General features: G+C 43.7%; 2 protein-coding genes across 2 annotated transcripts in view; both read right to left on the bottom strand.

The window, feature by feature from the left end:
• Positions 1–1,489: 1,489 nt before the first annotated feature.
• On the bottom strand, positions 1,490–9,772 carry LOC139219219 (ankyrin repeat domain-containing protein SOWAHB-like). Its single transcript, XM_070851025.1, has 6 exons — positions 8,300–9,772; positions 7,322–7,561; positions 6,231–6,643; positions 5,902–6,089; positions 2,861–4,395; positions 1,490–2,753 (listed from the first exon to the last, which is right to left on the bottom strand). The coding sequence occupies exons 1-5, from the start codon at positions 9,750–9,752 to the stop codon at positions 3,936–3,938; spliced, it is 2,754 nt and encodes a 917-aa protein (XP_070707126.1). The 5' UTR covers positions 9,753–9,772; the 3' UTR covers positions 1,490–2,753; positions 2,861–3,935.
• A 1,214-nt stretch (positions 9,773–10,986) lies between these two features.
• The window catches only part of shroom3 (shroom family member 3), a 54,027-nt gene continuing 44,591 nt past the window's right edge, over positions 10,987–20,422 (bottom strand). The window contains exons 19-26 of the mRNA XM_070850270.1: positions 19,934–20,025; positions 18,494–19,235; positions 18,115–18,373; positions 17,554–17,699; positions 15,822–15,921; positions 15,473–15,638; positions 15,253–15,374; positions 10,987–13,681 (exon numbers count right to left, since the gene is read on the bottom strand). Of these exons, the coding sequence (XP_070706371.1) occupies positions 13,277–13,681; positions 15,253–15,374; positions 15,473–15,638; positions 15,822–15,921; positions 17,554–17,699; positions 18,115–18,373; positions 18,494–19,235; positions 19,934–20,025 (2,032 nt within the window). The 3' untranslated portion in view covers positions 10,987–13,276. The remainder of the gene's footprint in view (positions 13,682–15,252; positions 15,375–15,472; positions 15,639–15,821; positions 15,922–17,553; positions 17,700–18,114; positions 18,374–18,493; positions 19,236–19,933; positions 20,026–20,422) is intronic.

Below are 20,422 nucleotides of genomic sequence, written 5' to 3'. Positions count from 1 at the left end.
TTTAACCACTGGCTGTCGAGGTGGTGCCCAGCTAACAATGTGGGCTTCATAGACAATTGGCAGTCTTTCTGGGGAAAACCTGGTCTCATTCGAAGAGACGGCATCCATCCCACTTTGGACGGAGCTGCTCTCTTATCTAGAAATATGGCGAAGTTTATTAGTCCTAAAACTTGACAATCCAGAGTCGAGACCAGGAAGCAGAGCTGCAGTCTTACACACTTCTCTGCTCCTCCATTAGAACAGTCACCCACCCAACATCCTACAGAGACCTCCTTTGAAAGCCTTGTTCTTAGTTTTTCACACCCAACCTGGAAAACTCTAAAACCAGTGTTGGTTGTCACAGTGTAAAGGCTTGGTCTGTCTTCGTCCAACGTCAGTTCAGTTCATTCATTCATCTTTGGCAACATCGTAACACTTCATGCCAATAAAGCGTATTATTTGATATGAGGCACACAGACACAGTAGAGTTATGTAACTGAACAGACACCACAGGTCTAACCAGCTTCTTCAGAATGTATGCAGTGGACCTGCCGAGCTTGTTCAAACAAATACTCCACACAAACTTGTACTTCTAAACGTGATCTCGATAACATAATTCACACAAGTACAAGAGCACACACACACACACACACACAGTCATGAGCAAACATGTCCTTCAGCCTGCAGTGTTTCTCCACACAGACTGAACATGTTGCTACCAGTCTGATACAGTGGTAGAACTGCTGGGTGGGTCCACAGAGCACAACTGTTAACTGAACTAATAAAACAATACTTCACTGAGGGGGTGTTCATGTGTTTGTATCTCCAGTACAGAAACCATTCCTGCACAGTCCCCAGATTTGTCTGTCAGGTTAAACACCATTTTATTTTGGAATATGCACCATAGTAGTACAGTATAACTTCAAATAATAAAACTCATCTTAAAACTAGATCTCGACATAAAACTACCTCTGTACAAGACAAGGTTCCAAGTTCTCAGGCACCGTGCCTGATTTCAGGAGCCGTTTTTAAATTCATATAATTGTATTATGAATTAAACTTTTCATTTGTTATAGGAAAATTTATTTCCCCTGTCAAGTGTCACATAGTCTCACTTTAAAAGAATTTCAGAATTATTTCCACTTCTATCATGACATTGTGAACACCACATCAGCAGATGGTTCAAGTGGACACTAATCCCAACCAGGGATGTATTAAAAACACCATAACAGATAAAAGTAGCCAATCCTCACTTTGGAAGAGCACATACCAAACATGGCATCGCCCACATAGAAACATCAAATAAAAATAAAACCTCAGTACTGATGGATGGTGAAGCTGTAAAGGCCCAGAATTGACAAAAAGGCAGTAAAATAATAAATAATACTGTTAAATAATCAAAATGAGGAGCAAAATAACAGTGACATGGATAACTTTATACTTCCTCGTTAACATCTAATTTTGTGGGGAAAAACAAGTTGAAAACATAATGTAGTAAGAGAGCAAAATAATTACAATTTTATTTACCAAGTGACCGGAGGTTCAAGGGAAATCTAAAGTTTTCTTTTTGCACTTAATTTCATCATTGAAGTTTTCAGATATATTTCAGTTGTGCTTTTTGCCGTTAATGGAGCCCAAAAAAAGAAAATAGTCTGATGAGAATCCTAGAAAAGAGACTACAGTGTTTAAAGATGTCAAATACGTTCCATAAATACCATTCTATAACAACAAGATGCCACCAACTGTGAAACATTTAATTCTCAGCATAAACATCAACCAGTGGTGTGGAAAATACTGTCAATTTCCATGTGGGCTTTTCCTGGTGGTGTGTGTTTAACACAATATTAGGATTTTTACATGTTTCATACTATACTCTACAAATCCTGTCTGATTCATTCCTGCTGATTTTCTAAATGCTCCATTAGACAGAAGACGGTAGATAACATCACAGTCAACATCATGTCTGCACATTCTACTAAACGACCACACGAATAAACCAATCTGATGGTCTGATATGTTCAAGTGTTGCTGAGACACTCCAGGGGCTGCTGCTGAAACGGGCTGCAAAGATAAGCCATGTTGAACAATTACACCCGGTGGACAAATACTCGAAGGAAACAGGAGAACTATGGGGTCCTTTTCTGCCTTTACTTTGCTGTTTAACCACAGAGTCTCAGACGTCCAAGCAGCGCTTGAATGCAACGCACTACCCTGTAGGGATAACGTAACTAAAGAAAAAGCCAAAGAAGAATGTGACAAACAATGTCTCTGTGCATAAAAGGGGAACGACAAAGTGCAGCCGAGCACAACAACATCACAAAGGGTCAGTCGTACTCACCAAGTTAAAGCAATAGTTTGACATTTTGGGACACACGCTTATTAACACTCTTACCGAGACTTAAATGAGAAGATTGACACTACTGTCCTATCAGTAGGAGACAGTGACAGACAGGAGACTGTTAGCTTAGCACAATGACTGGAAACAGCACTGCACCGCACTCTAATGATTATCGTTTGGTATAATTTTCTTACCTGGGGGGTTTGTTGACTGACTTTCTAAGTGATGTGACTGCTGTTCCCAGATCTCAGCTGGTGAGTTACACGTCATTACTGATAGAAGTGACGACTAAAATAAGAACCAAGTTGTAACAAGAATGACATTAAATTACACCACCAACTTAAAACACCTCTGATTCAGTGCCAGTAAAAACTGAAGCTTTACAAAAGTAGTGCCTTTTGCAAACTTTTGATTGATTTACTTTATAAGTATGTTTCTTGTCTTGTCTAATGATGACCTACACTCCAAAGCGCTACATGTTCATTAGACTAAATGTTCATGAGACTAAAGGCTGCCAGGAGGGACGAAGACCAGTCTACACACTGATGGGTCATTTAGGAGCAATATGAGGAATTAAAAGATAATCAGATGTGTTAAAAAGCTGCAGTATTATCTCAGTATTCTATCTGTCTATGAACACATCGCCTGTGAGTGAATCACAGCTTCAGACTGAAACTGGAGCTCATGTTGCCTTGCGGCTCAGAGACTTCAACTTCCTGCTTAAATTATTTCCCCTCATAACAATGACATCAGACAATCGCACTGACAACAGATCCACTCTGCCAAGTGCTTTCAATTGTCGCTTTAAGCCAACACATGATTCAATCCAGCATCATCCTCTGTGATAAAATATTTTCTTTGACATTCCAGTGAAACTGAAAGCTCAGGCACTGAAACTAGTGCTGCCTGTTGTTGGGCTAAATGGACTCAATCCCTTTTTTAGTCATTTCTACGTCAGAATGCCACACACTTGCAGTTTTAGAGGCTTTGAACAGTGTGGAGACTCTGCTGATCCACAGCAGGAACGAGCAACAGATCCTAACTGAAGCTGACAACCTACCAAGAGCTGAAGTTCATATGACTGCTGTCACAAAGTGTCTGTGAGAAACTCTTTAAACTCATGGCTGTAGCTCCTGAAATGTAATCTTTGGGTGTTTTGTTGGGTTCCTGTTGGGTTCATGCATCAAACAGAGCAGAAAGGACATGTTCAGGTCGAGTAAAAACTAGAAAATCCACAGTGAACTGTAGCTTTGAGAGAAGCTGCAGTGTGGAACAGGATTAACAGAATGATGAGCAAATAGTTCATCCTGCTCCACATGTTCATACCGACAGAAAGAATGGTTAATGGTAGACCACTATTGTTTAAGTAGCACATGATGATCCTTAATGGTATGCTGCACTAATAAACAGTACCTCGTATGCAGAATATTCCACCAGTGCCATATCATGAACCACTTTTTGATCTCGGCCATGCTGTGGTTAGGCCCAACTCAGGCTGTTTGTGCTTAAAACCAGCTGGCCAGCAAACAGTTGCTCAGTAGTCTAGTGGTCATTCACCACTAGATCAGGTTGCAGAACTGGCCAAACAAAATCTGACTTAATCCATCAGTTGAGGTTTTTAAACAGAAGAGTCAGACTGATGTCCATGAAATCGAAGCAGCGATTTGTGTTTGAGGAACGCAGCGATGGACGATGACCTTTTGACCCTAGTAGTGCCTGAAATGGTAAGCGGCCTCTCTCCTGAGGAAGCCGAAGAGAAGTAATGCCGCCGCCGCCGGCGCTGCTGCTGCTGCTGTTTCCCGCTGGGATCTACTCTCCCGACTCCCCCCTCTGCTCCTCCAGCAGCCCGCAATGGCGCTCCCAGCAGCTGGAAGACATCTGGTGGTGTGGTGCGGCTCAGGTACTGCCAGGGCTTCTTCCCCGTCGTGTCTCTCAGCTTCACATCAGCGTTGAACTTCTTAACCAGCAACCGCATGATGTTCCGGCTGCCATGGATGGCGGCGATGTGCAGAGGTGTGTGGCCACATGTTGACCTGGCGTTTATGTCAAAGGTCAAACCAGCCTTTTCAACTCCATACCTGAAAGAGAAGATCAGTGCCTGTATTAATTATCTTTCACTATATTTGATGTCCTCAGCTTAACAACTTCATTTGTGAAGCCCATTTATTTACGAGTTTTTGTTACACTGAACATTTTTAGCACTGAAAATGAGAAAACAAAGAACTTTTGGCAGAAATTCCCAGAAATTTTTTTAGCTACATTAGCCTGTTGATCTGAAGTTGAAATATCTCACCAGTCTGGATGGTTGGAATTTATCATGACATTAGGCACAGACATTCATGGTCCCCAGAGGATGAACCTGGTGACCTTCTGACTTTACCTCTGGAAAATGTCAGGGAAATTCACCCAGTAGCCTTGTAGCCATTTGCTGGAAAAACAGACTAAAGGGTCTGACACACCCCCGCATGTTAACTCACCGCCTCCACTGCAATGACGGGAAGCAGTCTTGATTTTTTTTTTTTAGTGTACCAGCTGGTGGTACACTGTTCACTTACCCACATTACACAGACTTGTTGAAACACTTAAAGTTTCAGCATCGTTTTGGGCCCAAAAACACAATTCCAAAATGAAAGCTCACCGTCTAGTCGTAGGTAGCCACTGTGGCACATCAGCTCCGCAGCAGGACTTATTTTATTTGGAATAAAACAGCCTACTTTTCCATAAAAACTCAAAAAATCTGCATGCCTTGATCGTGTGCATAGTTTGCTCATTCCCTAATTCTTGTCTACTTAAGTATCCCCATTGACTTTATATGTAATCACAACCACAACTAAAATTCAGTTCTGTCTGAACACAGCAGGTTCATCCTTTGGGGAGCAGGAATGTAATCAGAATACTGATTTTATTATTTGTGTACAAATGTAAATCTTGATCTACTGGTGATGCTAGAGGAGATATCAGGGGGTCAGAAAAGTCATTAGAGATCACACTCTGGGGACCATGAATATCCACAGCAGATCTCATGTAAATCTGACCGGCAGTGAAATGCAACAGACCTCATCATCCTCAGGATGCAGTTGGGCTGAAATCCCAGAATTCAGTTCTCCTTAAAACATCAGTAAACAATCACAAACATGATGGTGATCCATGGGCGGCTGTGGCTCAGTGGTAGAGTGGGTCGTCCCTCAATCAGAAGGTCGGGGGTTCGATCCCCAGCTCCTATGGGTCAACATGTCGAAGTGTCCTTGAGCAAGACACTGAACCCCAACTTGCTCCTGAAGCATGGCTTCAGAGTGTGAATGAGTATGAAAGAATAGTCTCCTCCAAATTACATTTCTCCTGTATGATTGATGTGTGAATGGGTGAATGAGGATGTCATGTAAAGCGCTTTGAGTAGTTGAAATAACTAGAAAGGCACTATACAAATACAGACCATTTACCATGTAAGCAGTTCAGATATCACTAATTACAGCCCACAAACTATTTAAACCATTTCTTTTTGGAATGAAACCAGTTTCAGGATGCAATGTAAACCAGACCTTCCAATTTAAACTAACTGACAAAGCTACTTGCTACCTACGTACCATAAGGTGTTGAGGACTCTGTGATCACCGTGTTTGGCAATCCAGTGCAGCACAGTGAAGCCGGAGATGAAGTCTCGTCTGTTGAGCAGGGACGAGTCCTCTCTGAACAGGGAGTAGATGTCAGGCCAGGCCCCCGCTGCACCCTTCACCAACCAGTCATGCTCTTTGGGCTCCAGAGGGACCAGTGACTAATGACAGAAACAAATACCAACTTAATCAGTCACCTTTCTTGGGAATCAAGTGTTACAATATTGCATAATTCATTTAAAAAAGTTGTTGTTTCAGGTTTGCTAGCAAGAAATGAGAGAAATGGTCAGAAATGGTCTCACCTGCCTACTGGGGCCTTCATGGTGAGCAGTGGAGGAGAAGGTGGCCGGGAGGCTCCTCCTCCCTCCTTTCCCCTCCCCTCCCTCGACTAGATCAGCAAGGCTGTGGCAGCGAGGCGGTGTGGAACAAGACGACATTGATGAGGATGACAGGTTGTAGCGAAGGCTGAGTGAGGAGGAGATGAGGTGGAGACGGTTTAGACGGGCAGCCTCACTTCCTCCTCCTCCTCCTCCTCCTCCTCCTCCCCTTGCCTTCTCCTGGAGGAGTTGGTCGAGGTCGGCTCCCAGGCTGCGGCACATCCTGCTCCTCAAATGGCTGCTGACCCGCCTGGCGACTGCCGGGCGCTGCCGCAGTGGCGATGAAGAAGTGGAGCCCTCGCTTGATTCTACATCCTCACGGTCGTCATGGAGATGACCTGTGTGTTGGAGTAAAGACTAGTTACAGAAGCTAAGGCCTAACACGTGTTACATCACCATGTGTTAAAACACAAGTGGTTCTAGCTGCTCCAAGTGGCCTAAAGCCCACTGTTCTAGGGACAGACTATACAGCTGCTGTACAACAGATGAAAATAACCGAATGGTTCTTTACTTTTCCCATGTACAATAGTAACTCACGTTCAGACATGCTAATGCTAACAAGATAACGCTATCATGTTTGCTGCATTTACAGCCATTACAATACAATGTAATGATAAGACGTTCAGATCACCTTGTTTAAAGCTCGTATTAATGTTATTGTGTCACGTTAACACGTTGGCAAACTATAGTGACACACTTGCACTTAGCCCATCATAACTCCACCATTCAAGTTAGCCATTCCAAACAAGATCATTTTAAGTGGGCAGGGAAGCTGTGGCAGTGGTTAATCCACCCTTGATGCCATAATTTCATCCATATATTGTATTAATGTGCCTCTGCAGAGACTTCAGCCATGCAGGGGAATCTCTTTAAATCCAGAGTTTATTACAGACTGAAGCACGCTGATACCACACAGAGATGTGACCTGGCAGATGTCATCTCTTCAACAAATAAAAGTGCATAGAATAACTCTCGGTTGACGGAATAACTTCAGTCCAACAAACTTTAGCTCTGACCTGTGGAGAGGTGCCATGGCAGCACACGGGCTGTGGAGCCCTGGTCGTCATGGAGATGGTCGGTGGAGTGATGGAATGGTGGCAAATGAGCTGTGGGCTCCAGGCCATCATTCAGACGGCCTGTAGAGTGATGCCAAGGCACCAGGGTTCTACTGTCGGCACGACTCGTCACAGACGGGCAATTGGCGTTTTGGTCTCGCTGGAGTACCTCCTGGATTTTAGACCCATCCACCATCTTACCTGTTGACAAGAAGGGTTAGAGACATTTTTTATACTGATTTTTGCTTTCTACAACTGTAACTCAGTGACTTGCCTACACAATTCATAGGAAATCATTAGACAATTCTCATGTAATTAATTTTTCCAAAACAAGTGAAGGTGATTTACTTATTTAATGAAAACAGAAATTAAAGGTGATTGCTTGTTTTCGAATATAAGAACGTTTGTGAGTTTATACTTTTAAGCACTTTAAGCATCTGCTATATAATGAAAACATACTAACTGTCCAGTCAGTCATAATCTTGTGTCCTTATTTTTTGATCAGATAGTTCTCAATTCCAATCTAAAAAAAAGTTCTTGTGTCATTGTTGGTCTTCAGACATGTATTACTTGAGATGTTTGAACAGCTGGGCACTGTGGTTTTTAAAGGAAAGTTACTCAAACAAGTGTAAATAGGTCATTTGTTTGGGACTATTTTCAGCAGCGGATTAATACACATTTAGTTCTCTAGGGAGTATTGGTGTTAGTGGAATGGTATATTGGGGATTAAGTCAAAATAAACTACAGTGTGTGTGTGCTGATAGTACTGACGGAACATGTCCCCCAGTTCTGTGGCACAGAGGAACAACATATATCAGGATACAGACACACACAGTACTTGTTGGAGGAGTCATTGTTTTTATCTTTGTTGACTATAACAAAAATATAGAATAACACCAAACTCATTCTTTACACTTAACACACAGAATGCTGCGGTACCTGTTCTGGCCCGAAGATCCTCATTGCTGCTGTTCCACCCCGATCCTCTGGGGGAGGCTGCGTCAGAGGAAGGGGAGAAGATGCTGCTCTGGCTAGACGACAGCCACGCCCTTTGGCTTCGATCCTGCCCTTTCCTGGGGTGCGGCTGGACACCCGCTGGCTGTGAGTATCGGTGGTCCTTGAGGTTATCACGGTGAGGCTCCACCCCTTCAGCTCGGTCTGGGGACTGCATGTGGCGCTCTGTCTCTAAAGGCAGGCTGCGTCTGGTGGACATCAGATCCCCCACACAAGACCCAGGTTCCAGACCTGGCCCCGCCCACTGCCCTCTCAGCCCCACCCCTGAATCCATGCTGCAACCTGGGCCAACGGGAGGCAGCCCTACCCCTTTGTGAATCTTGTGAATCTTCGGGAGCTTCTGTTCTGGTGGAGAGGAAGAGGAGGAGACAACAGAGAATGGTGCAGGTGGGTCGAGGATGCACGGTGAGGAGGCAGAGATGGCCCTCCCCGTGTCCCTAAGGGGAACGCTCAGGGGCCACGCTCCTCCTCCTGAACCTCGCCTCATCGGGAACTCCTTCTCCTCCTCATCATCATCATCATCATCATCATCATCATCATCATCATAAGAAACAGCAGACTTGTAGCTCTGCCTGTGTCTGACATGGCGTGGGGGAACCTGAGGATGAAGACTGACGTGATGAAGAGGAGGCTGCTGATGAAGGCCTCTTTCAGGCTGCAGACAGGCCTCCCTTCCTCTGAGGTTTTCAGGGACGGGGACCTGTTGGCTGGTTTCTCCATGATGTCTGACTGCTGCAACCACAGGTGTGATCCCTGGAGGTGGGCCAGCACCCACCCTAGTAAGCTGGTCCTGGGCAGGGGGGTCTGACAGACTGAGGGTCTTTGATCCTGTCTTCTCTGGGCTCTGACTCCCCACCGGTGCTGCTGCTGGTCTACCAGACCCTTCAGGTGTGCTCATCACTTGATGTTGTTTCTGTTTTAGATTCAAATTTGTCTCCATGTTGTTGTTGTTGTAGTTCAGCATGATCCCCGCCGCAGGCAGGACTGTTTTCCCGGTAGGTGCGGGTGTTGACACCTCCCTCAGCGGAAGTTTCTGCCGAGGTTTCTCTGAGCTCGCAGCCGCGTTCGGTTCGCTCCCCGCGGGGGGCTCGTCGCTCTTCCCGGCGGAGAGTCGCGGCGGCCCGCAGGATCCCCCGTCACGGCCCCCGGACACATGTCCTCTGAACTTCTTCCTGAGAACCACGTAAGAGACGCCGTCCACCTGTTGGACGGTGGCCACGGAGTTGACGAACTTCTTGAAGAGCTCCCGGTTCCGCTCCCGGTCCGCATGGTCCCGAATGAAGTCCCTGAAGTGCAGCAGCAGGTCGGAGTTTCTGACCGAGCCCCCGCTGCTCCGGAGGAAATGCAGCAGAGCGTCCTGAGTGAGATCTGCGGCCATCCTGCTCTCCACTTCCTCTGCTCTCCGCCTGTCTCTCCCTCCCTGCGGGGCTAAAGGTCGGAGAATTTGCTGTCAGGCAGATTAACGCTCCGCCCCCCCCCCCCCCCGCCCCCCCACAGGTATTTAAGGCCAGCCTCACCTGCTGCATTCCTGCAGGTAACCCGGATGTGTGCTGATCGATAGCATAGTGACACTTTGGCTGGTACTGGAAGTAAATGTGCAATATTCTAATTGGGTAAAGCTTCATAATAAGTATAAAAATCAAATATTTCAGTAGAGCTTCACTAATATATTACTCAGGTCACTATGACTTGAAGTGATAAAGTCACATTTAATAGATCATCAGTTATGGAATGTTAATTCAGAGTTACTTCATACTAAATTCATAAGTGACCAACTAGCTGGATTCTTCTATGATTTTGGTTTTATTGCATCTTTCTCTACCCTGCTACATCCCACTTCTCTAATGACAGCAGAGCAGTACCTCCTCGCATAGAAACATGAGCTGAGCAAATGTATTATGGTCATGATCAATTAATATATGAAATAAGTGTGATTTACCATTCTTTAACTGATGATCTATCGAAGGTCCCATAATATGCAGAGTACACTTATTCATGTTTACTCAACACAATATGTGTAGCCAGTACGCCTAGAGATCATGAATTGTACCCTTATTATAAAGTTATACCCATAATTATCCAATAATTAATTAATAAGAATACACCTACACAATAACAACCTGACAACGGCTTGTAACTGCTTGTTTATCCAACAGTATGAGTCGTAGTAGAAATAATATATTTGTGTGTGTGTGTGTGTGTGGGTGCAGGACAATTTGAAGAAGACACAAAGTAATTTACAAAATACATTTATTTAGCAAAAACTGGGAGCTGTTATTTATTGTTCTTCATTGAATTTCATTCAATGAAGAACCAAAACACATCAGAGATATTCTGTTGTGCCTTTGTGGATGACAACAATGAAGAAACAGGAACGAGCAGTAAAATCTGGGTTAAGGACGAGGACGTGAGGCGGATTGTGTGCTGTAATATTCAAAAGGTGCTCTAAAAACGAGTCAAATGAAACTTACGTAAAAACGTAAAAGCACCCACTGAGCAGTACTTGAACAATAAATATTGATTCCGTAGAAGTGATGCTCGTCGTGCCACTGGCAGTGTCCAGGTGCAGTGAACAGAAGGGAAGTAAATGGCACCTTCTGCATGTCAAAATGTATTAACATTTAAATATGTTTAAAACCACGTGACTCAGATATTAACCTGGTCCTTCACTGACTGATGGAAGAGTTGCTCCAAAGTGGAAGAATATGTTCTGTGGAAACTACGGGAGCCTAGAGAGGACAGTTATTATTTCAATGTTATTTTCTTGGCTGGCGAGTGTTAGTGTTAGTGATGTCATCAGGGTTATCTCTGATTGGCCTGGAGACTTCAACCTAGAACAGGAAGCCTATGTTATACACTGGGGGTGTGAAATTCAAAAGATGTGAGTATTTATGAGGCATTGTGGAAAATGTAGGATCCAACATTTTGGGGGCGAAACTCGCAAGAGGGACTAAAAAATGAAGAGATTTCAGCTTTGGATCATTCTTTTACAGTACTGCTCCTTTAAATCATGTTTTAGTGTTCATCTTCTGTAGGTTTCAAACATCACGCTGCCTTAGGAACTGCAAATGTGATGAGAAGTAAAGAAAACAGGCAGAGCTGACGAAGAGCCGACACTTTTACTGAACACAAATTCCAGGCAGAGATTAAATGGAAAATGTCAGCTTCTTCTTACATTTCTGAAACAGACAAGAGTTTTACAAAAGTAGTGCTGATTCAGTGTTACAGTGTGCTCCCTTCATCCCTCTGACTGCTGACAGTTTGAACAGAACTGGTGGGAAATTAGAAAACCAAACATTGTCTGATTTCACAGATGATCAATGACAGAACATTAGAATGTGTCTCCGTATCCTTGGATGGTTTCAGCAGTGGCTTGCAACGACCACAGTCTGAATATAATGAGAGTTTGAAATAGTTTGAGACAGCTTGTTACTGGGAACTGGGAAACCTGCGTCCACAACTGAGTGAAGCATTTAACCAGAACGAAAGAACATCTCAGTTTAACTGATTAGGTGATTGACACAACATTTATCAGCATTTTCTATGACTCATTTATTCATCAATTTTGTCTATATCATGATAAACAAACATCTTTAGGTAAATTGAGGCATGTGTTGTGATTCTTGACATTTTATGGACTTAATATCTGACAAATTCATTAAAAATTGACCTCTAAAGTTTAGGTAACAGCTGCAAATGAGACTTACTACAATAATTATCATTGTTTTGGAGCAACCAAATTTAATCCAAACTTAAATCAGGGTGATGTCTGCAAACATCTTATCCTGTAAAAATCTTTGGAATCTGGACTTTTCCATTTTTTGACATGAACTGTTTTGTCACATTGACTTTTACAGAGGTTTAAAATTGTCAGTGTAAATTCTGCTGCAAACAGTAGTCAAACTTCTAAAAAAGTGCTACAGCTTCAGACATACAGACAGCTGTGACAGTAGTAGTGTTACAGGATCATGTGACAGTGATCATAACAGTTATCCCTCAGGATCCGTGCGTTCTGTTTCTGATTATCTCAGAGTTTTAATTCTTTCTGTAGCAGTGAAATGACAAAATCCCTCAAATTTTGGTGTTAATTTTAAGCTGACTGTACATGTGCACAAGCAGAACAGGTCTTGTGAAAATCTCTGAAAAAAACTTCACATGATGGCAAAATTCTATTTGATTTTAAACACAATAGTATTCTTTTCTTTGGGAGATAACACACCTGCTCACCTGCTTTGTCTTGTCATTAGAAATAACGAGTTCCTGCAGGAACGTCAGAATATTAACGAGTTTCCTGAAAGCACCGTCAGGGTTGTTAAAGGACAATTTCAGTGTGGTTGGGACTTTTTTTCGCTCAATTAAACCGTCAGCTGAAGTGATCCCATGGTTTGGTGAATTCAGGGCCCCCACTGAGGGCATCAGTGGTAATATTTCTGGAAATGTGCGGGTGTCTAATTCATCTGGAAAATGTAAACATAACTGAACGCAAATGATTTACAGCTTTAAATCCCTGCTCTCATCTATATTGAGAGGAACATTGACGGACTGAAAGCAGACATATCGAGCCTTTAAAAGCTGGAAATTACCCAGAACACTGGAATTGTCCTTTGAAGTTTTGGACGATAAACTTCCAACCTGAAAAACACCTGCTTGGACGGTAAAAAATCAGCTTTCGGAGCAGAGAATATTTAGAGATGTTGGCAGCAGTCAGTTTAGTCCACACAGTGCACAGTAAAGGCTTTTCCTCGTCAGGCGTGAAGTCTGCATAGTTGTTTCAGTGTGAACAGAGCCTGGTTCAGGCCCACTCTTCCTTCATGTAAAGCTCCTTCAGTTTAGAGCATCACTTGAGCTCAGAGGGACTTTTTAGGAAGTCAATTGTCTCTCTTCATGTCTCTGTCCATGACATCACAGCGATGTCACAGTGGTGGACCTGACTGAGTGGGTGGAGCCTGGGACCACAGAGGGTGGAAGCAGCAGTTGAAAAGGGGAAGAGCATGTGGCCGGGCTTGATGACGAGAACAGACAGGCTCTCGACCAACCGTGAGCCTCCGCCAGGTCTTGCGGCATGCTCTCGGCCAATCGTGTCAGCTGCTCGTCCCCCTGCCGTATGAGATCATCCAGATGCCGCTGGCGAATCAGAAGGGAGGGTTTGGTGCTGACAAAGCGGCGGTAGTCCTGGAGCTGCAGATCTGTGAGGTAGCCGCACAGGATGGCGTGGACCACACGCTGCCGTCGGTCCAGGTTCTCCTTCAGCTCCCAGGCGTCTTCAGTTTGACGGAGGATCAGAGAGCGTTTGTGATGGAGCGAGTCCTGAAGAGGAGGCAGCAACAAAATATTCAGCTTACACAGAATCCTGTTTATTACTAAAAGTCAAGCTCTTCAATATCTAAATGGAAACCACACCTGGATTTTAGTGTTTGAAGTTACACCAGCAGTGTGGTTCTAAGATGGAGTGGCACAAAAACAGGCACTTTTCAGAGGAGACATTTAAAGACGGGGACAGGTGGAAGAGCACAGGTGAATAATAACAGTGAAGTCAGTGAAGGCTGAATACCATTTAGCTGCTTCAGGTTCAGAGTCCTGGCATTGGGGCTTAATGCCACACTGTCTGACATCTGAATAGAACAAAGCCATCGTTAATGTTATTATAACACCTGCTTTTCCAACTATTACAAGTCAGAATGTCTGCTGGGGACATTCGTGTTCCCCAGAGGATGAATCCTAACAATTTCTATAATTTAAATTTTTAATTGAGGGGCACCAATAGCTAAAAATGACACCTGTCAAAAATATGATTCAGTTCATGACAGGAAACCTAATGACTGAATTCCTGAGCATAATGCTGACAACAGGTGAAGGCAATGAGTTCAACATCTGTCACAGCTGAGCCTCTTCACATCTCACCCACCGCTCAGGGTTTATGTTTCATATGATGCTGGAACTCAACTGAGATGTTTATTTGTTAGACTGAGCGGTTGTACAGAAAGAGATGCTGGATCCTACTGGTTCTGAACACGCTGTATGTACAATCTTTAAAGTCACTGATCATGGACCAACTGCTATAAAACTCAGCACTCTGGACAACAATCAGTCCGACAGTCATTATTGGTGATGCTAACATCTACTTTCTTTATCATTACAACATATATTTATTTACTATTGCTTATTTTTCTACTGTTGTTTTCTTTATTCTTTCTTTTTTTTTCTATTACTTGTTGCTGCTGCAACATGTTGAATTTAAAGAAAAAAGTCTAAAAGTCTAAAGTCTGATTGTCTGGTGAACTTTAGCAAGTCGCTACCATGACAACCCTCCCCATCACTACTTTCCAAATCACAAACTGGCATTACACATGACACTACATTACACAGTGCAGCAGTGTAACCCAGGTGAGATGTAATAGGAACCATTTCACATTTGTTTTCCACACGTGTGACAGTAACAACTGATAAAAACTGATTAATATTGCAAATATTTTGAAATATTTAAACAGTTTTATAAAATATAATAAACTAAACTACAGTTTATATAAAAAAGCTATCCAAAAAAGAATTGACTGACAGCTTTATGAATAATATATGGTGTGAGGCATTTAGTGTGATTATCAAATCATCTGACATGAGTGCGGACAAAGCAGCAGTGCGAAGGTTAATGTTTAATCAGTGAGTTCAATAAAAAGCTTCAACACTGGGATTCTCACATACCACAGGACTAACATGTGAAACTTGGACTTAACTGTGATACTTTATATATTACAGACATGGCAGATCAACATTGGATCAAAACCACAAACAACCTCCATGTTCAGAAGCCACAGGAGAGCTCAAACCCACAAGCTAACAGGTAAAGTGAGTGTGGACAGGTGGAACCCATCCTGTCTCACCCTCTCCTCTGCTGTGTCCCCCTGCGTCAGCTCCTCTCGCTCCAGCGCCAGCAGAGATTTGTCAATCCTCGACAGCCGGCTGCACAGAGACAGCAGCAGGTTCACGATCCTCTCCAGGTCTCCTGCAAACACAGTCAGGTCATCATCTGCACCTACATCACCAAAGCCTGAAGCCAGCTGTAGGCGTTGAATATTTTACAGTCACAGTAAGATGTCACACCAATGAACATGCTGTACTTGTCCCTCTCATTGGTTTTGAGGCGTTCCTGCACCAGTGATTCCATGTTTGACCCCAGTGCCTGGTGACGTCTCTGCTCCTCACACAGCGCCTCCTTCTCCTGCCGTAGAGCTGCCACGCTGCGCCCTAGAGCCTCACACAGCTCCACCTGGGAGACAAGAATGCTCCGTGTCACCGATGTTACTGCTGTGATGTGACTCACACCCAAGGCTACACCCAAGATCCTACACTTTGTGTTTATTGTTCATAATATAACAATATATTTATGAGTTCATAGTAATGATGGTAATAATAATACAAGTAAGACCTTCATAAGAAAGATGTTTTTTACCTTCCTAGTATTAAGGTCTTTCTCATTGTCATCCAGATCGGTCTCCTTCCCTCGATGTGTCGCTGTGCTCCTAACAGGATCACAGATGCCATCTTGGATCCTAAAGGGAAACAACACTATTTTTAAAACTACATTTCATAATTTCATTTCATTCAAGTGCCATTTCCTCAAAATCTCTTAATTCCTGTAGAATATTACGCTGTTGATTGACAAGAGGAAAGAGCAAATTAAGCAGAAAAAAAGGTAATAAAAGGACCACTAGACTAGACCACAGATAAGGTATGTAATTCATACCTGTTTTGAATGTGTAACATCTTGTTTGATGCTATTCACTGTCCCATATTATTTAGCTTGGCTACTTTTATACACAATACATTTTAAAACTCATTCAGTTTCTTGCAAGTGCATCTTTGAACGTTTTGATAACAATTCAATGAAAAAATATGATTAAGAGCAAAAACAAACACTTCATAAGAACTTCACAATACAAGTTCACACTGATGGTGTATTCCACAGGGAAGGTCCATCCTGTTATACCAACTCTGGCCACTAGGTGTCACTGCTGTTCAAGTCTGTAGGCGGCAGAGGGCAGTCTCTTCGTAACAGGTGGAAATGAGACGATGAATAAACATTCGTCTGCTATGACAAGAGGGAAGCTCTGTAAAAGAGAAGTCTCATCTGTTCTCCTAACCAAAACTTCAGCCCCTAAGTCATGCAGACACTGAAACCCTCATCAGTCTGAACTGGTGTTGATCAATGATGAATGTTTCCCTTGTTGGAGAAGGATTGATGATGGGGACAGCCACATCTAAGGTTGAACCATATGGATCTGCTGCCACGGCCTGGCACAAAGTCATACAACTAAAACATATATTGTCTGATTTAATGTTTTTTGAACCAACCTTTTTTCCAACTTTAGAACTTGGAGAAAAAAAACTCCATTCAACATGGACATGAACATAACATTACAAAGAATGTAGCAGCAGAATAAGGTCAAAGGTCAAAGCAAAAAAAAAGTGCCCTCCCACGACTCCTGACTGAGCATGTATAACAAAGAAATGATGCCTCGATAATTAATGGCTGTTTGCTTTTTTCCAGTGAGGAAACATTCCTTCCCTAAATGTCATGTTCACCGGCAAACCCAAACACATTCAAGATGTCACTGACTTTAAAAGCCACAACATGCAGAGACAGCACAGGCCTCCTCTATGTCAGCATGAGCAGAGGAGGCTGTCAGCAAACACATCAAGAATGACAAACGCTGGTTTACAGGAAGCCTCTTTCCCCCAATGTTCATCTTATCCTTCAGTTACATAAATTTACCTTCTGCAGTTTTGGTCTTAAGGCTAAATAAACACACATGAAGGTCTTTATCCTTGTGTTACATAAAGCACTTCAAAGGAAATGTACAGTGGTCCTCCTCCAGCATTAAACTACTCCATCAGTCTGGGATGTTTGGTGCATTCCAGTGTTGTGATTCACTGCATGCATCCTGCATTTCCTGCTTCGCCCTGCTCTTCTTACTAACTCGGTGGGGAGAATGACAGCAGTAGTAGTCATCAGAGTTGTGTGATGCCAAGTGAAGTTGGGAAATTCACACATCACAAATAAAACAGCGCTGTTTTTATCTAAATTTTGTGTCTGAGTGGGCTCATTTTCTCAAAGACTTCCATACAATCTGACTTCTCTTCCGCATACAGTCTATGGGCAAAACACGTCATGTCAGAATTACCTGTCATCCACTCGGTTACTGCCCCTGCGTTGCCATGGTGATTTACCAACCAATCTGCTGTTTGGAAAGATCTCCTCCATAATCTCTACAGTGGATTTACTCCCCCATGTGTCCAGGAGGGGCGCTAGAGAGCCGTCCTGCAACACCTTCATACAATGAAAAAGGAAGAATCAGAACATACTCTGACTTTGGGAGTCTAAGGTAGAGTATGATGACTAAAATGAAGTTAGAACTGGATGAGTCAGATCTAGGTATGACAAAATTAGGTACAATGAAAACCAAAACCAGAACCAGACCAGTGTAAAACAATATAGTGGTAGAGTGACCGTTACATACACCGATCGAGGCAGAACTAGACACACAGAATCAGAACTAGGTCAGACGACAAAGGTAGTGTCAGGCAGAAGAAGGCACAGGCAGAAGTCGGTACAATGACAGTTTTAAAATTAGAACAAGGTGTGATAAAACTGAGTCTGAACTAGTCACAGTGACAAACATTAGAGTATAATACCAAAGGCACACTGACCGAAGTAGAGTCACAATCATACTTCAGACACCCACCAGCTGTCGGGCCAGCGCTTGCACTTGCAGCTCCTCGGATGTCTTCTCCCTCTTGGCCAGGGGCTGGTACTCAAGACCTAGGCTGTCCTCAGTTGTGGTGGATGTGGGGATGGAGGTGATGGTGGAGGGCTGTGGCTTCAGAGAAGGAAGGAGGCTGGGCAAATGTGAAGGAAAGATGGAGGAGGAAGGGGACATTGGAGGGGAGTGGAGTGATGACTTCCCAGTGTGGATGATGGAATTGTTTAACTCCATGTTTGGACTGAATCAAGGGAAGAAAACCGAAAGATAGAAAAAAATGGAGTGAGAAGAAAAACAAAAAAACAATCACATTGCTAATATTTCAATTCACGTATAAATATAAAAATATTGTGCAAGACACCTTTCCACTGTCTGGGGCCCCGCTTCCTGCTCAAATGCGAGGAGAGGAGGAGGAGGAGGAAGAGGAGGAAAGTCCTCCATGGTGCTGGTCTCTTTGATTTGTGGAGGAGGTGAGGGAGGAGCAGGATTTTGGAGAAAGACCTCGTCAAAGTCCTCCTGGGATAGGTCGGGCTCCAGTGGTTGGTGCTGCTCGGTGGGGCTGAAGAAGCTGGACTCGGAGATACGCAGTGAGGACAGGTGCTGGCGAATGGATGGATCGGAGGATGGGGGAGGAGAAGATGCGGCACCTCCACTGACCTTCCTGCTTAGTGGGGGGGCAGGCTGGAAATGGGCCAGGGGTGATGGGGTCACTGGTGAAACTCGTTGGGCGTCTCCTCTCATCTCTAAACTGAAGGCTCTCCCTCTGTACACGTCTGTTGGAGTATCTTCTAAAACACTGGCGTCACTCAGACTGTGTCTCATCTGTCTGTCGGTCACCACGGTTTCATTGTTGTCAGCAGCGTTGGCGTCATCACCTGTGCTGCCATGCAGGATACTTGGGAAAGTGATGGCATCCAGGTTGGCCTGACTCAGCCTCTCGCTAGCATGCCATTCAGTTCTGCCCCCATCCTGAGTCCCAGGTGGGGAAAAGGGGCAGGGAAGGCCAACAGAGGCCGCCAAGGTGGAGGTGCTGTTGGTTCGCTGCCGCTCGCTGTGTCTCTGTCGCTCTCTACGGGTGACAGGGGTGTGGGAGGAGCCTGGGTCTTGGATCAGAACACAAAGAGGGTCACATAGAGAATTAAAAGGGGGTCACATTGTTAATCACAGAATCAAAGACTCATTCAACAGTTGTAAAAAACTTGACCTGAGACCAATCCCAGGTAATGACAAATCTCATGTTATGCCATTTTATTACTTTGGAACTGTTGAATAACACTAAACATCAATATCTGCCAAAGTTGTGAACAGTACGGCAGGACGTTGCTTCAGTCAGCACATGCTGGGAAAAGAAAACTGTCTTATTGCTAAAGGAAAAAAAACGACACTTTCTGAACAAGACTACAAATTCATGTCATAAAATCCATCCTCGCATGTGCAAGGCCACAATTTGTAATATAATGGATGTGACCCATGCTGAGATGCTGAAGATACACAGAGGTACAGCTCCTGCTTTTAGTTACCTCTTGCTAAATTAAAGAGTTGTTCAAGCACTGTAACATCAGCAGCTTAAGCTTCGCTTTATTATCAGATATTAGATATTGAGCTGAATCTGGCATCCCTTTGACAACCAGCTACACTACAGTACGTGATGTCCAAAGACACAATTTATTCACAACCTCAACAGCCTCAACGGTTCAAATCGCTAGTAGCTTTACGCACTTTCTATCAAGGAGCTGACAGGAAGCCACAAGTTTCTAATTACGTGGTGCGGTGAACGTGTTGTTTCTTTTATTTTGCTCACCTGCTGACGGTCCTGCAGGCTGGATGGTGTTTAGACTGTTCTGGGCCAGTTGAGGAGAGACATGGTCCCCTGATATGTGGACATCTGCAGATCTGAGACACAGGTAGGATTAAAGAAAGGGAGGAACATGTCAACAGTTATAATGTTCAGCTGAAGTCATGTCTGTGTCAGTGAGGGCTTCATTTAACAGTGGTAATGTCCAAATGGAGTCCAAATTAAAGATATATTCTCTGATATCTCAGTTTACGCTGCTTTTGCTGACAGGTGAAGGACAATTTGACTTGTCATCCATGCAGGCGGGCAAAAAGCAGAAAACAAACTTTTAGGGGGCTCTGATAATAGTGTACAGTATCATACTGGTTTTTACATCACTGAGCAGCCTCCATAAACATGAACTCACTGACCATTGTAACAGTGAAATAATGGCCATGGCTGTGTAACACACATGCTAACTGGGGCGTCTAATGAGGGTTGTGGGTTCAAGTCCAG

This window comes from Pempheris klunzingeri, chromosome 19 (genome assembly GCF_042242105.1).
Source record: "Pempheris klunzingeri isolate RE-2024b chromosome 19, fPemKlu1.hap1, whole genome shotgun sequence".
Classification (NCBI taxonomy): Eukaryota; Metazoa; Chordata; class Actinopteri; order Acropomatiformes; family Pempheridae; genus Pempheris; species Pempheris klunzingeri.
This window is presented reverse-complemented; position numbering and strand designations above follow the sequence as displayed.